At 45.1% G+C, this 16,564-nt stretch overlaps 1 protein-coding gene and 1 long non-coding RNA gene across 7 annotated transcripts in view; both read right to left on the bottom strand.

Moving 5' to 3' along the window:
- Positions 1-33: 33 nt before the first annotated feature.
- Positions 34-4,785, bottom strand: LOC141763859 (uncharacterized). Its single transcript, XR_012593185.1, has 4 exons — positions 4,608-4,785; positions 3,786-3,969; positions 524-652; positions 34-120 (listed from the first exon to the last, which is right to left on the bottom strand). It is a non-coding gene; the product is annotated as an uncharacterized LOC141763859 (long non-coding RNA).
- Positions 4,786-6,363: 1,578 nt separating this feature from the next.
- The window catches only part of LOC141763858 (globoside alpha-1,3-N-acetylgalactosaminyltransferase 1-like), a 21,152-nt gene continuing 10,951 nt past the window's right edge, over positions 6,364-16,564 (bottom strand). For 2 of the 6 annotated variants that reach the window (XM_074628621.1, XM_074628622.1), the window contains exons 5-13: positions 14,706-14,747; positions 13,682-13,738; positions 12,623-12,655; positions 12,403-12,537; positions 12,166-12,298; positions 11,894-12,089; positions 11,117-11,336; positions 9,257-10,624; positions 6,364-6,945 (exon numbers count right to left, since the gene is read on the bottom strand). In XM_074628621.1, the coding sequence (XP_074484722.1) occupies positions 10,483-10,624; positions 11,117-11,336; positions 11,894-12,089; positions 12,166-12,298; positions 12,403-12,537; positions 12,623-12,655; positions 13,682-13,738; positions 14,706-14,747 (958 nt within the window). In that variant the 3' untranslated portion in view covers positions 6,364-6,945; positions 9,257-10,482. Of the gene's footprint in view, positions 6,946-9,228; positions 10,625-11,116; positions 11,337-11,893; positions 12,090-12,165; positions 12,299-12,402; positions 12,538-12,622; positions 12,656-13,681; positions 13,739-14,705; positions 15,031-16,564 lie in introns of all 6 variants that reach the window. The other 4 variants (XM_074628620.1, XM_074628626.1, XM_074628624.1 and 1 more) reach the window with 4 other exon arrangements.

The following is a 16,564-nucleotide window of genomic DNA, read 5'->3' as shown; positions in this document are numbered from 1 at the left end:
TCAGCTTGATCAGCCAATGAGAACACAGACTCACCAGGACCCTCCCCCCAGGTCGGCCCTGACTGGCTACTGAGACGCCCAACCACATGTCCTCAACCAGGTCCTCAGACGGATTCAGGTCTGAAACAGGACAGACCAGGTGAGTCACACACTGCACATGTGTGTGTGTGTGTGGTGTGTGTGTGTGTGTGTGTGTGTGTGTGTGTGTGTGTGTGTGTGTGTGTGTGTGTGTGTGACATTAAGAAAATCAGATAACAGAAACAGACCGCAGCTGCCACTTTCCACTGAGGGATGGACTACCCATAATGCACCAGGAGAGAGATAACATCACAGAGCCGAAAACAGACGTTTACAGGATTCACCTGAAAGCTACAGAGAGGCCTGAGCTCAGACCTCAGACTATATACAGTCTATTAGAGATATATATATACATTTATATATATAGTATATATATCACAGACTGAACACAATAGTTCTTAATGCCGATTCCTTCAATAAATAAAATCAAAAACGGGTGAGTCACCTGGGTCTATGAGCTGCATCCTGCTGCACTCTGATTGGTCAGCGGTGATCGGGCAGCTGTACACTCCTCCTGTTTCGATTGGCTGGAACGTTAGGCTCCGCCTTCTCCCTGGGAGCTCCGACCAATAGCCTGTCAGGACGAGACAGGTAGGACAAGTGAGACAGGACGAGACAGGTGAGGCAGGTGAGACAGGACGAGACAGGTGAGACAGGTGAGACAGGTGAGACAGGACGAGACAGGTGAGACAGGTTAGACAGGTGAGGGGCTCTGTTACCTGCACCACAACCTGGAACTCCTTCAAGGACACCTGGACACCTTTAAAGTGTCAATAGAGCAGTTTTTAGCTTTGACGTCTCATTATGAAGTCTACAGAATAACGACACCATCAGCATTTAGACTGGCTCCCTATCGGCCTCGCGGTCACTACGCACTCTTGTCTGAACTGGTACCACCTCCATTTACGGCACAAAGGACAGGTGTCAACCAAAACAGGACCAGGACAGCGCCTTGGCTTTCCCCTGTAGCATCTGTAGCCATCTGTAGCCATCTGTAGCCATCTGTAGCCATCGGTAGCCATCGGTAGCCATCTGTAGCAATCTGTAGCCATCGGTAGCCATCGGTAGCCATCTTTAGCCATCAGTAGCCATCTGTAGCCATCTGTAGCCATCGGTAGCCATCGGTAGCCATCTTTAGCCATCGGTGGCCATCTGTAGCCATCGGTAGCCATCTGTAGCCATCTGTAGCCATCGGTGGCCATCTGTAGCCATCTGTAGCCACCGGTAGCCATCTTTAGCCATTGGTAGCCATCTTTAGCCATTGGTAGCCATCTTTAGCCATGTTTAGCCATCGGTAGCCATCTGTAGCCATTGGTAGCCATCTTTAGCCATCGGTAGCCATCTTTAGCCATCGGTAGCCATCTGTAGCCATTGGTAGCCATCGGTAGCCATCTTTAGCCATCGGTAGCCATCTGTAGCCATCGGTAGCCATCTGTAGCCATCTGTAGCCATTGGTAGCCATCTTTAGCCATCGGTAGCCATCGGTAGCCATCTTTAGCCATCGGTAGCCATCTGTAGCCATTGGTAGCCATCTGTAGCCATCTGTAGCCATTGGTAGCCATCTTTAGCCATCTTTAGCCATCTGTAGCCATCTGTAGCCATCTGTAGCCATCTGTAGCCATTGGTAGCCATCTGTAGCCATCTGTAGCCATCTGTAGCCATCTGTAGCCATCTGTAGCCATCTGTAGCCATTGGTAGCCATCTGTAGCCATCTTTAGCCATCTTTAGCCATCTGTAGCCATCTGTAGCCATCTGTAGCCATTGGTAGCCATCTGTAGCCATCTGTAGCCATCTGTAGCCATCTGTAGCCATCTGTAGCCATCTGTAGCCATCGGTGGCCATCGGTAGCCATCCCCAGTTACCAGAGAGTATGGGTTCTTTCCGGTTGCTGTCCCCAGCGGAGCCTTTAGAGCCTCTGTGCTGTTGACTGTGATTACTCTGAATGAAATATAATATAATAGATTTGTATTTCTTGCGTTTCCCCTGATGGTCTGAATACGTCACTAAGATAAAAGGAAGATGAATTAGTCTCAGACTGAGAGGAGGACAGAGAGAGACCCGGTCGTCTCCACGCCAACAACAATAACATCAGCTGGAAACACTCTGAATGTGTCCGAGGTCTTTTTGTTCTTCGTTGTCGTCCTGAACGAAGAGACGAAGAGACGTCTGAGTCTGAAGGACATAAAGGACACACACACACACACACAAATGAAGGACAGGAAACAGACAATGACAGACGGAGGACGCGGCGTCTCTCTAAGGTGTCCTGATGATGAGTTGAAGTCATGTGACACAAAATCAGCTGATTCTGTCTCAGTAACTGGTGACAGTAATGGGATTACTTTTCCCAGTATCACCAGAAACACAACCAGTTCTCAGTCTTACTGGAAACATCTGTGTGTGTGTGTGTGTTTCATTTCCTGTCCACACACACCCACACACACACACACACACACACACACACACACACACAGATCTCAGATCAGTCTACCAGCTGAACACACAGCAGCTGATCCAGGTCTCTGTGTGACCTCTGACCTCAGATCTGATCAGGTGTGTGTTACCATGGTGATGATGTCAGAGCTGTTCAAGCATCTGATGGGCGGGACACATTGACCTCCTGACCCCTGAACTGTGTGTGTGTGTGTGTTAGCAGCTAATTCAATTAGAGACCATAAAGAGACGGTCGTCATGGTGACTGTAGAGACAGACCGCTAGATGACCTCTGAGTGACCTCTACGCTCTGGACCTGGAGGTCTCAGAGTGGGGGGAGTTAAAGGGGGGGGGGGGTAAAGGAACAGGTGGTAACAACAACAGGAAGTTAGTTATAGCATCAATGCCCCCCCCCCCCAGGACTTCAGGAGAATCCAAACCCGTTATTAACGCTGCAGGGCATCCACCATCTGACTGACTGAATTCCTCTTGTGTAACAGGGTTAAAGTATCTTCCCTTTAAAGAACTCCTCGTGCAACAGCTCACTCTCACACTGCAGCAGACGGAGTCCGGTCTGAAACACAGACGACTTCTTCTGCTTCATCAAATCTATTTCACTTTGATAAATCTACATTAAATACTCATGTTTATATTCTGAGTGGCATCTGACAAAGGGCCGACCATGGGCCGACCATGGGCCGACCATGGGCCGACCATGGGCCGACCATGGGCCGACAATGGGGCCGACAAGGGGCCGACCATGGGCCGACCATGGGCCGACAAGGGGCCGACAAGGGGCCGACAAAGAGCCGACCATGGGCCGACCATGGGCCGACAAGGGGCCGACAAGGGGCCGACAAGGGGCCGACAAAGGGCCGACCATGGGCCGACCATGGGCCGACAAGGGGCCGACAAAGGGCCGACCATGGGCCGACCATGGACCGACAAGCGGCCGACAAGGGGCCGACAAAGGGCCGACCATGGGCCGACCATGGGCCGACCATGGGCCGACCATGGGCCAACAAGGGGCCGACAACGGGCCGACAAAGGGCCGAAAAAACAGCCGACCGTGGGACAGGTAACAGACAGAAAGACAGACAGACAGGCAGACAGACAGACAGACAGACAGACAGACAGACAGGTAACAGAGAGACAGACAGACAGACAGACAGACGGACAGACAGAGAGACAAACAGACAGGTAACAGACAGACAGACAGACAGGTAACAGACAGACAGACAGACAGACAGACAGACAGACAGGTGTGTACTCACAGGTGAGTGTCTGTCCTCAGGTCTCGGTGCAGAGCGACAGACAGTCCGAACAGACTTCCGTCTCCGCCCGTCTTCAGCAGCGGGAACGACGTGTCGAGGTTGAACGCCGCGCACACACCGACCCACACGCTCAGCAACACACACACGCCTGTCGCCATGGAGATGCACACCTGAGAGGACCACACTGACAACAACAACAACAGCATGTCAGCGTCAGACAGGTGTGTTATGTAATTATCTTCTAATAAGGAAATATTAAACATTAATTTTACTGATATTTTGAGCTGAAATAAAAGATTCATTCCTAAAGTTCTTCTCTTCAGTCAGATGGAAGCAGCCTGGTATCATAATAACTATAACTATAATAATAACTACAATTACAAATAATAATAACTACAATAATAACTACAATAATAAATAATAATAACTACAATAATAACTACAATAATAAATAATAATAACTACAATAATAAATAATAATAACAACTATGATAATAATAATAATAATAATACAACATTATATTTGTATAGCGCTTTAAGAGATAAACAGAAGCAGTGAAAGCAATCACAGTATAAAAACAACTAAAGAAGAAGAAATCATAAAAGTGTAAATAAATATAACTGTGTGTTTTTAATGTAGGAGATTTGCTTTGAGTATTTGTACACGGTGGTGTTGGTACTTTTACTTCAGTAAGACATGAGAACTTCTAATAAAACACTAAATGTCTGTAATTAATAAAGAAATATTAAATGTTGACTTCACCGTTAAATCTGAGAGAAAAGAGAAGAAGAAGAAGAAGAAGAAGAAGAAGAAGGTCTGACCTGCTCGTCTTCCTCAGTCGTCCTCAGCAGCTTCCTGATGTTGGTTAATGAAGATGAGCTGAACGTCTGGAGCAGGTCGACGGTTCGATTCCCACTGAGCTTCGTCTCTCCTCCTCCTCCTCCTCCGTCTGCTGAAGGACTCATCTGATCTGATCTAACCTATGCTTGGCTGCCTCCTCCCTCCCTCCTCCCTCTCATTCTCATTCTTCAGCTGAGCTCGCTCGCCCTGAAATGAAATCATGTCTTTCCCCCCCCCCCCAACACACACACACACACACACACACACACACACACACACACACACACACACACACACACACACACACACACAGGTCATAAATGGATTCAGGATGTTTGGCGTGCGAGGGCACCTTGACTGTCTCTCTCTCTCTACACACACACTCTCTGTTTTAATGTGTGTGTGTGTGAAAACTGACTAACATTATGAGACCTGAACTGTGACTGCTACACACACACACACACACACACACACACACACACACTTCTTCTGTGCTTACAGTATTTCAGTTTCCTGTCTTTGTGATGACTTCCTGTTTCTTTTCTCCTTTTTCAGATTTTCAAAAACAATCAGTCAGCCTCACACACGCACACGCACACGCACACGCACACGCACACGCACACACGTTATCTGATGCTACTACAATAGCCAATCAGAGGCAACAACAGTTAACTTCTGTCAACCTGAAACCTGAAATAGCATTTTGAGACTAAAACATACTTTAACTAAAATGTGAATGTTTGGATTTAAATCCATCAGGAACACTGAGAGGATACAGGATGATGGAGAAACCTCACAACACCACTGAGAGGATACAGGATGATGGAGAAACCTCACAACACCACTGAGAGGATACAGGATGATGGAGAAACCTCACAACACCACTGAGAGGATACAGGATGATAGAGAAACCTCACAACTCCACTGAGAGGATACAGGATGATGGAGAAACCTCACAACTCCACTGAGAGGATACAGGATGATGGAGAAACCTCACAACACCACTGAGAGGATACAGGATGATGGAGAAACCTCACAACTCCACTGAGAGGATACAGGATGATAGAGAAACCTCACAACTCCACTGAGAGGATACAGGATGATGGAGAAACCTCACAACTCCACTGAGAGGATACAGGATGATGGAGAAACCTCACAACACCACTGAGAGGATACAGGATGATGGAGAAACCTCACAACACCACTGAGAGGATACAGGATGATGGAGAAACCTCACAACACCACTGAGAGGATACAGGATGATAGAGAAACCTCACAACTCCACTGAGAGGATACAGGATGATGGAGAAACCTCACAACACCACTGAGAGGATACAGGATGATGGAGAAACCTCACACCACTGAGAGGATACAGGATGATAGAGAAACCTCACAACTCCACTGAGAGGATACAGGATGATAGAGAAACCTCACAACAGAACTAGATAACGGACCGGCCCTTTACAGCCGGCGTACAGATACAAAAGGTTAAAGCAGCCTGTTAGTAACAGCGAGTGTTCACCTGTCTTCTCTTTGTTAACTGTTCATGGAAACTACATCTCTATAGCTCAGGGTTCTGCAGGTTACATTTATGACCACAGAATGAAAGCTAATACCATTTGTATTGTGTATTCTGTATTGTGTATTGTGTATTGTGTATTTTGTATTGTGTATTTCGTGGTCATACTGGCAGAAGTAGGAAGACAAAATTAATATAAATGAAAACAAGTCCTAGAATTTATTTGAGTAAATTAATTTATTGGCATGTTTAAAGAACACAATGGTAACATACAGTACATGAGCAGTGAATATATTAGACATATACCGACATATTGGGCCGGTATTTACGTTTTATAAACATATCAACCCTTGAACGTCATCCAGTACAGATATGAAAATAATGAAAACAGTCCTTCTGATTCTCACAGAATGAAAGAGTCTGAACCGATCTGCAGTATTTATACTATAGATATCCTGCTTTATTTCTACACAGTAGGGTCTGGACGACGGGTCGTATCCACGCTGACCCTCCAGGGTTTAGAACTTTCTGTGGTTTGTTTTGGTTGACGGATACGGAATGGATATGACATCACAGACTACCACAATAAAAGCGGTAACTTCCTTCTACCTCCACGTATAAAGCAAATAAATTGGCGTTAAAACATCTGTTTCAACATCGTAAAAAAAATTAAATGGAGACATTTTATAAAAGGTTATAAACTCAGTGGTAAGAGAAGTGGTTAAAACTGAACTGATCTGTATTTACAACTAAACGTACCGAGAGCGCTACAGTACGTCTTTCTGATTATGTAGACGGTGCTATTCAGACATTCTGCCACACCAAAACGTGAATCCCCGAAAACATCTAATACTTCACCAGTTCTGATAATAGGGGCCAAGTTTGGTGAGTTTTTGAGCATCTTTACGTTTCGAGGTCAGTGCTTCTTTTGGTTATTCGATTTTCCTTTCACCAACGGATATTAAAAAACTAAGAATGTTAGGTTATTTGATTTTCGTATTAAAATACAAAAATTAATATTGGAATACAAGACGTTTTTCTTTATCATCAGGGTCAAAAAGGGGATGAACTAAACTTAAAAAAAAAAACAGGTTGATTTTCATTTTCTATTTCTTTTTTTTTTAGATAATTTTTTGGGCATTTTGGACATGCAGAAATGGCCGCAGGTCAGATTCGAACCCGGGCCGCCGCAGTTAGGACTCAGCCTTGTTATATGGACGCCCGCTCTACCAACTGAACTATCGGGACGCCGGCTCTACCAACTGAACTATCGGGACGCCCGCTCTACCAGCTGAACTATCGGGGCCACTGATATTATCACATTCTGCCACGTGAAGTTGCCATTTACAAAGTAAGAGTGCATATGAGGACGGGCTGCTGTGTAACTGAAGGTGCGCTCTTACTTTGTAAACGGCAACTTCCGGTGGCAGAATATGAAAAAAAAACAGGCGTTTTTTCGTTTCTGTCTTCTAGTGATTTTATTTTTTGTTTTTAGAAGTAGAAAATGAAAATCAACCCATTTTTTAAAGTTTAGTTCATCCCCTTTTTGACCCTGAATAAGAAAAACGTCTTGTATTTCAGCACAAATTTTTGTATTTTAAAACAAAAATCAAATAACCTCATTTTTTGTTTTTTAATATCCGTTTGTGATCCGTTTGTCTTCTACCGGTCCAGGACCCGGCCTACTACGGTGTTGAATGTGCGCTGAGAAATAGCTGCAACCAGCTGCAACCAGCTGCAACCAGCTGCAACCAGCTTTAAACAATACACAGCCAACCAGACACGGTTGACCTTGAAGAACTTCTGCTGACCAGGGTGGAAAACCTTCATTTTGTGACTCCAATCTCCCGTTGAGTAAATAAAATAGTATAACAACAATAGAGCATTACTTTTAAGACCTATAAATCCTATTTAAGACATATTTAGACCTTTTTAGGCCTACATTTCAGAATTTAAGACTTTCTACTACGGATGCACCGATACCATTTTTTTCAGATCGAGTACAAGTACTTACATTTGGGTACTTTCCAATACCGAGTACCGATACGAGTACTTCTCTGAGCCAACGCACGCGCGAGTCAGAGGGTGCAAGCAAAACCCTGCGGCGCAATGAGGGCCTGCGTGCGCCGGCTGAGATGGGATCCCGGCCCCGCGGGGTCGGGCGCACCACCGGCCCGTCTTACCCGCACCGTCGGGGAGGTGGAGCGTGAGGACCCAAAAGATGGTGACTAGAGGTTAACGTCACGCTGCTGTAAAGTGGTATCTGTGCCATTGTATCGGAGTCGTTTTGCGAGTACGAGTACATGAGCACAGTATCGGACCCGATACTTTCTAAGGTGCTTTCTCATCAGGGACCCGGGAGACCCGATCCGAGTACACTTGACCCCGAAGTCCGGTTCATTCGATTAGTGTGAACGCTCCGTAGCGTACTCGGCACGGTTCGTCGATCCGTACTTGAGGTAGGGCTGCACAATTAATCGGATATTAATCACGATTTTGGCTTCCAAACATTAACTGAACATGATCGACTGAGATGTTGACGTTTAAAACAAATTGATAAATCTGCATAATTCAAACGCTTCCTATAAACTAACAGCTGGAGACGCTCTGTCAGTCAGCCGCCGGACGGTTTGGGGAGAAACTTGAATAACTCCAGTAGTTTGAAGATGTTTTCACAGCGATATACAATATATAATAGAAAATATAGAAGAACTTATGACCTGTACCTGACCATGACCTGAACTTCCTAACACTAGCTCTAAACAGCTCATAATATATCAATACCTGATCAGTACCTGATATGAATTTTTTCTCTTGTCTTTATGGTAATTTTAATTATTGATACATTCATGTGACATCACTGCAGCCTGCATATTCTGATAGCCCAGTTTGTCCTGAAAAAAAAGATGTGATTGTCATGATTGTGCGTTATAGTATTGAGATTCTATCGTAATTATTACGAAAGGAGAGCAGGCGGACCAAATATGGCAAAATATGGCTTACGCTTCGTCCACACTGGGAACGTCAAGAGAGCGTGGCGGCTGCGTGGTGGCTGCGTGGTGGCTGCATGGCGGCTGCGTGGCGGCTGCGTGGCGGCTGCGTGATTCCTGCGTGGCGGCTGCGTGATTCCTTCGTGGCGGCTGCGTGATTCCTGCGTCGGGTGTTCACGCCAGCTGCGTTTCTGCAGCTGCTGCTGTCAGCCCTTTCTTTCTACATAGAGTTTGACTTTCATAATGTCCATTAACTTTCATTATAAATGTCGAAGGTTCAGAAACGTGTGGTAATTTGTAAATAATAGTAATAATCCACCATTAAAACCCTGTACTATATTCATTCATGGAGTTGTCCAAGTCACTGCATGTTCTACAGCACTGTCCGGCACATATTTCAGAATAAAAGCCTTGTGTTAACAAATGAAGGAATTCTGTCCACAGAAAATACGCTTGAGGGCTTTTATTTTGAAATTAAAGCAGGAAGTGTTGATTTAAGTCTTTACTTTTTTTTCATCCCGTAACATATTCTACAGATAAACGTGTAAACTGTAGTTATGTTTCTGATATGATGTTAATATACAGTCAATAGATCACCTTCACTGTCTGTTGTTGCTGTGAAATGCGCAGCTCGCGTCAAAAATAGACGAGACCTCGAATCTCTAGAAGAGACGCAGTCGAGTCGCGCGTTTCACGCGGGCAGTGTGGCTGCTCTAACCTGTTAACACAGACGCCAAAATAAAAAAACATCAGGTAACGCTGCCGCCACGCTGCTGACGGTCCCGGTGTGGACGAGGCTTTAGACCTCAGAGGGTTGAGGACCCGCAGAAGCCCCCTTTTGTTCTATAACGGCTATTTCTTGTTTGGCCGCTAACAACATCCTCGGTCACAACTCGTCTGGAAAGAAAAACAACAGCTTCATGCATTAGTGTCACACGTGATGCATTCAGGCACAGTGCTTAGTGTAGGTAACCTGAGTTTCATAGTTAAATAAGTAAGACACTAGATGCAAAAAGAACAGAAGCTTCGGCTAATGTGACGGCTAAAAAAAGGTACGTAAAACTAAACCTGATAGATTTAGAGAGTTAAAGAAGAGCTGACGAACGCTAGCTAACGGTCCTGAGAGCGTCGGCGGGACGGATCAGGCCGTGACGCCGTGTAACGACAGGAAGTGCTTCTTTAGTGTACGATAATTCTGTGAAGTCTTTTAGCCGTTCAAATTAGGACTGACTGACGCCAGACGTCAGGTGAAGAGGCGGGTTGTGGGTAAGCCTCAGGTGTTAGAGACAGGTGTGAACCGGTTCCAAACCGTGACGTTTTCTTGGAGGTTCGGTCCGGTTTGGACTCTCAGGGGTTGGGTCGGATCGCAGCGTAGTTCTTGACAACTCCGGAGAATCTGATGATGTGAAGTTCACCGTTTCTGGGTTTGAAGTCCTGCCACAGGTACTCAGGTGAGAGCACCTTACTGGGCTTGTTGATCCACATGTACCTGAACACAGGAACAGGAAGTGATTAGAAAATACAACGGGGGTCAACACCTGGTGACTCTCCTCCTAACTACCTGTTCAGGTGACTTTCCTCCTGTCTACCTGTTCAGGTGACTCTCCTCCTAACTACCTGTTCAGGTGACTCTCCTCCTAACTACCTGTTCAGGTGACTCTCCTCCTGCCTACCTGTTCAGGTGACTCTCTTCCTAACTACCTGTTCAGGTGACTCTCCACCTGTCTACCTGTTCAGGTGACTCTCCTCCTGCCTACCTGTTCAGGTGACACTCCTCCTGCCTACCTGTTCAGGTGACTCTCTTCCCAACTACCTGTTCAGGTGACTCTCTTCCTAACTACCTGTTCAGGTGACTCTCCTCCTGCCTACCTGTTCAGGTGACTCTCCTCCTGTCTACCTGTTCAGGTGACTCTCCTCCTAACTACCTGTTCAGGTGACTCTCCTCCTGTCTACCTGTTCAGGTGACTCTCCTCCTAACTACCTGTTCAGGTGACTCTCCTCCTGCCAGGCAGCCTCGATGCCTTCCCGGGCGTCAGCCTCAAAGTTGGAGCGGCAGGTTTTGGCGAGCAGGTGTACTTCCTGCAGGAGGCCTCCAAACGCCCCCCCACAGTAGTAGAAGTCCCCCTCCCCAGGACCCACGTAAGCTCTGGACACGGTTCTCCGCTCGTAGGGGAACCTACTCCGGTCGTCCCTGTAGTAACCTGAACACACAAGGAGGAAACAGCCTGAACCTTAACGGCAGCCGACACGCTGAAAGTACTCAGAGGCAGAGATACATGAATACTTTAAAAACTTTTTATTTTTACTTTTTTTAGCATTTTTCTGACCTTTCTTGAACATTTTTAGACAATTTTCAGACTTTTTTTATTTTTAACATTTTCTGACTTAAAAAAAAAAGAAAAAGATTTTAATAAATTTTTCTGACTTTTTTTTAGTGGTTTTTTTTCGGAAAAAAAACCCTCACACATTCACATATCTGGAGGTCAGAGGTCAAGGGACCCCTTTCAAAATGGACATGACAGTTTTTCCTCGCCAACATGTGGCGTAGGTTTGGAGCGTTATTTAACCTCCTTCACTACCAGCTAGTCTGACCTGGTTGGTACCGATGGATTCATCAGGTTGTCTAGTTCACTATTGGAGGAAACAGCCTGATCCGTAACGGCAGCGAACACGCTGAAAGCACCCGAAGGCAGAGATACATGAATATGAGACTCTGCTGAACATCAGCCTGGATGATGATTCGGTGTCGCCCACTGACCTGGATGTACCACGGCGACCAGTGCGCCCAGTGACTCGGTCCCCCAGCGGCCGTGGAACCGAGAGTCGACGTCCAAACAGAAGATGTAGTCGGTGTGGTTACGAAGAAGATCCTCTGTCAGCATCTGGATGAGCTCCATCCTCCGAGCAGAGATCTCCTGCCAACGATTGGAGCTGGGCACCGAATGCACCGTCATCTGGAGGAGGAAGAGGAGTCGTTGGATATCAAACATCTCAGATCAGTGTGAATATGTCGCACTAGCACGAGTTTACCTGTCTGCCGGCGGCCATTTTGACTTGGGGCACCTCGGTCGGCCGGTCGGTGAACACGTAAATATGCACCTTGAAACCAACGAAGAAGTGCTTCTCTGCCGTCTCCAGGAAGTCTTTCAGGAACATGATGTACCTGTCCAGAAGGTCAGAGAGGTCACCTCCAAGTCTAAGGTCTCAAAGCAGAGGAGCTGCGTTCAGGACGGCGCGGAAAGCACGGCGTTGTGATTTCATACTTACTTTCCGACAGCGAACACGGTGGCGGCGACGGTGATGTTCTTTGGTTTGTAGATGCTGTCGAGTAGAACCGGGTTAAAGCAACCCTCCCAGACAATAGGAGCCAACCAGGGCGTCACTGTCACCACGTCGGTACGACTACGGTGGAAAACACGGAATGACATCATTAACAAACAAACAAACAACAACAACAACAACAACAGCAGCAGTGAATGATACTCACCCCTGTGTGAGGCTCGGCTGTTTGTACTGCAGACTGAAACACAGAGTTTCCTCATCAGATCACACAACAACTCAAGTGCTGTTAGCATTGTTAGCGCTGTACGCATTGTTAGCGCTGTAAGCATTGTTAGCGCTGTTAGCATTGTTAGCGCTGTTAGCATTGTTAGCGCTGTACGCATTGTTAGCGCTGTAAGCATTGTTAGCGCTGTTAGCATTGTTAGCGCTGTAAGCATTGTTAGCGCTGTAAGCATTGTTAGCGCTGTTATCATTGTTAGCCCTTGAAGCAAACCAACCCACCAGAGCTAGCAGTTAGCATTAGCATCACTGTACACCATCACCGATGTGTGCCAGTGCTATGTATAACAGACCGTTGCTATGTATAACAGACCGTTGCTATGTATAACAGACCGTTGCCATGTATAACATACCGTTGCCATGTATAACAGACCGTTGCTATGTATAACAGACCGTTGCTATGTATAACAGACCGTTGCTATGTATAACATACCGTTGCCATGTATAACAGACCGTTGCTATGTATAACAGACCGTTGCCATGTATAACAGACCGTTGCTATGTATAACAGACCGTTGCTATGTATAACAGACCGTTGCTATGTATAACATACCGTTGCCATGTATAACAGACCGTTGCTATGTATAACAGACCGTTGCCATGTATAACAGACCGTTGCTATGTATAACAGACCGTTGCCATGTATAACATACCGTTGCCATGTATAACAGACCGTTGCCATGTATAACAGACCGTTGCTATGTATAACAGACCGTTGCCATGTATAACAGACCGTTGCCATGTATAACAGACCGTTGCTACGTATATATATATATACACATGCATTTATATACTGTATACAGTACATACTGTATACATACTTGTCAGATTACACACCGACTCTGCGGTGAGTTCGAAGTCAAGCTGTTCTCCCACAATGCATTGCACAAAGCAAATGGAAGATAGATGCAGTGCAGTCTGTTTCACACTGACAGTGATTGATTAGGATGAGGATGAGGATGATGATGATGATGAAGGTACTCACTGATCAGGAGCCACCAGGTGGAGCTCATAACTCACAGGGATGACATCAGCAGGAGGTCTGCACAATAATATATATATATATATATTTATATATAAAATGTTATATGATACATGACGGCCCAGAGTCGTCATGTTCTCCCCGTGTCAGCGTGGGTTTTCTCCGGGTGCTCAGGTTTCCTCCCACAGTCCAAAGACATGCATGTTCATTGACTCTAAATGTCCCGTAGGTGTGAATGGTTGTCAGTCTATTTGTGTCGGCTCCAGTAACAGGATAAGCGGTTGCGGTTAATAAACGATTATTATTATTGTTATATTATTGTTTATATGATTAATGTGAGGCTTCTGCTGTAGTAGTTAGTGAGAGATCAGTGTGTCTGTTACTGTAGTTCTCTACAGCTGCCACCAGGTGTCACCAGGTGATCACACCTGAACCTGAACCTCAAGGTTATTATAGGTAGATATGTCATTTAGATAGGTAGATAGGTAGATAAAAACCTGTCAACACATTCAGACTGGACCGGTTCTGGAACCAGAGTGTCTGGTTGCTTCTAATAACTAAACCATTGTTGGTTAATGGAAAACTGAAAACCTCTTAAATACACACCCCACACACACTCATAGCAAACACCATCACAGCAACACCGCAACGTCATTCTGACTAGTCGTAACTCTTATTCCAGATATCCATAACGTCACTGTGACTAGTCCAAACAACAGATAGAGATATCTGTTATTCAGTTATCCATCTAATCCTAAATAAACTTCATTAGGACTAGTCAAGATTTACTTTTAGATATCTCAAAAGGAGGTAGTTTGAATAGTACCAGTCATAATGTAATCAGGGATATCTAGAATCAGAGATATGACTAGACAAGATAATGATGCAGATATCTCTAGAGGATATCCTGTCTGGTTATTAAATAATGAAACAGTCCTGTGGTTCCTGGTCAACCTTCCTGGTCCTGTGAGCAGGCTGATAAGACTATCAGTCCACACCCTGAAGGAGTATAGAAACTGTTACTGACCCGTTCTCTCGACTGGCGTCGTTCAGCCCGAAGCTCACGAATCTGTTAACAAACACAAACATTAATCAGTCAATAAATAATAAGTTTAAATTCTATATCTGGTAATACGTGTTTACAAAGGTTTATAACACATTATGTGAAGAAAATAAATGACTAGAAAGATTTCGCAAGAAATTTTGACTGTGTGCTAGAGTTGCTCTATGGGGCTTTTATTTTGAAAAACAAGCCTCATCCAGAGCTTCCTGTTAGGATAAAGGTACTCTATGGGGCTTTTATTTTGAAAAAACAAGCCTCATCCTGAGCTTCCTGTTAGGATAGAGTTGCTCTATGGGGCTTTTATTTTGAAAAACAAGCCTCATCCAGAGCTTCCCGTTAGGATAAAGGTACTCTATGGGGCTTTTATTTTGAAAAAACAAGCCTCATCCTGAGCTTCCTGTTAGGATAGAGTTACTCTATGGGGCTTTTCTTTTGAAAAACAAGCCTCATCCTGAGCTTCCTGTTAGGATAGAGTTACTCTATGGGGCTTTTCTTTTGAAAAACAAGCCTCATCCTGAGCTTCCTGTTAGGATAAAGGTACTCTATGGGGCTTTTCTTTTGAAAAACAAGCCTCATCCCGAGCTTCCTCTTAGGATAGAGTTACTCTATGGGGCTTTTCTTTTGAAAAACAAGCCTCATCCCGAGCTTCCTCTTAGGATAGAGTTACTCTATGGGGCTTTTATTTTGAAAAACAAGCCTCATCCCGAGCTTCCTGTTAGGATAAAGGTACTCTATGGGGCTTTTCTTTTGAAAAACAAGCCTCATCCCGAGCTTCCTCTTAGGATAGAGTTACTCTATGGGGCTTTTCTTTTGAAAAACAAGCCTCATCCCGAGCTTCCTCTTAGGATAGAGTTACTCTATGGGGCTTTTCTTTTGAAAAACAAGCCTCATCCCGAGCTTCCTGTTAGGATAGAGTTACTCTATGGGGCTTTTCTTTTGAAAAACAAGCCTCATCCCGAGCTTCCTCTTAGGATAGAGTTACTCTATGGGGCTTTTCTTTTGAAAAACAAGCCTCATCCCGAGCTTCCTCTTAGGATAGAGTTACTCTATGGGGCTTTTATTTTGAAAAACAAGCCTCATCCCGAGCTTCCTGTTAGGATAAAGGTACTCTATGGGGCTTTTCTTTTGAAAAACAAGCCTCATCCTGAGCTTCCTGTTAGGGTAGAGTTACTCTATGGGGCTTTTGTTTTGAAAAATAAATCTCATCCTGAGCTTCCCGTTAGGATAAAGGTACTCTATGGGGCTTTTATTTTGAAAAACAAGCCTCATCCAGAGCTTCCCGTTAGGATAAAGGTACTCTATGGGGCTTTTCTTTTGAAAAACAAGCCTCATCCTGAGCTTCCTGTTAGGGTAGAGTTACTCTATGGGGCTTTTGTTTTGAAAAATAAATCTCATCCTGAGCTTCCCGTTAGGATAAAGGTACTCTATGGGGCTTTTATTTTGAAAAAACAAGCCTCATCCTGAGCTTCCTGTTAGGATAGAGTTACTCTATGGGGCTTTTCTTTTGAAAAACAAGCCTCATCCTGAGCTTCCTGTTAGGATAGAGTTACTCTATGGGGTTTTTCTTTTGAAAAACAAGCCTCATCCTGAGCTTCCTGTTAGGATAAAGGTACTCTATGGGGCTTTTCTTTTGAAAAACAAGCCTCATCCCGAGCTTCCTCTTAGGATAGAGTTACTCTATGGGGCTTTTCTTTTGAAAAACAAGCCTCATCCCGAGCTTCCTCTTAGGATAGAGTTACTCTATGGGGCTTTTCTTTTGAAAAACAAGCCTCATCCCGAGCTTCCTCTTAGGATAGAGTTACTCTATGGGGCTTTTATTTTGA

The sequence above is a fragment of the Sebastes fasciatus genome, unplaced genomic scaffold (assembly GCF_043250625.1).
Source record: "Sebastes fasciatus isolate fSebFas1 unplaced genomic scaffold, fSebFas1.pri Scaffold_71, whole genome shotgun sequence".
Taxonomy (NCBI): Eukaryota; Metazoa; Chordata; class Actinopteri; order Perciformes; family Sebastidae; genus Sebastes; species Sebastes fasciatus.
The sequence above is the reverse complement of the archived record's forward strand: the minus strand, read 5'-3'. Positions and strand labels throughout refer to the sequence as shown.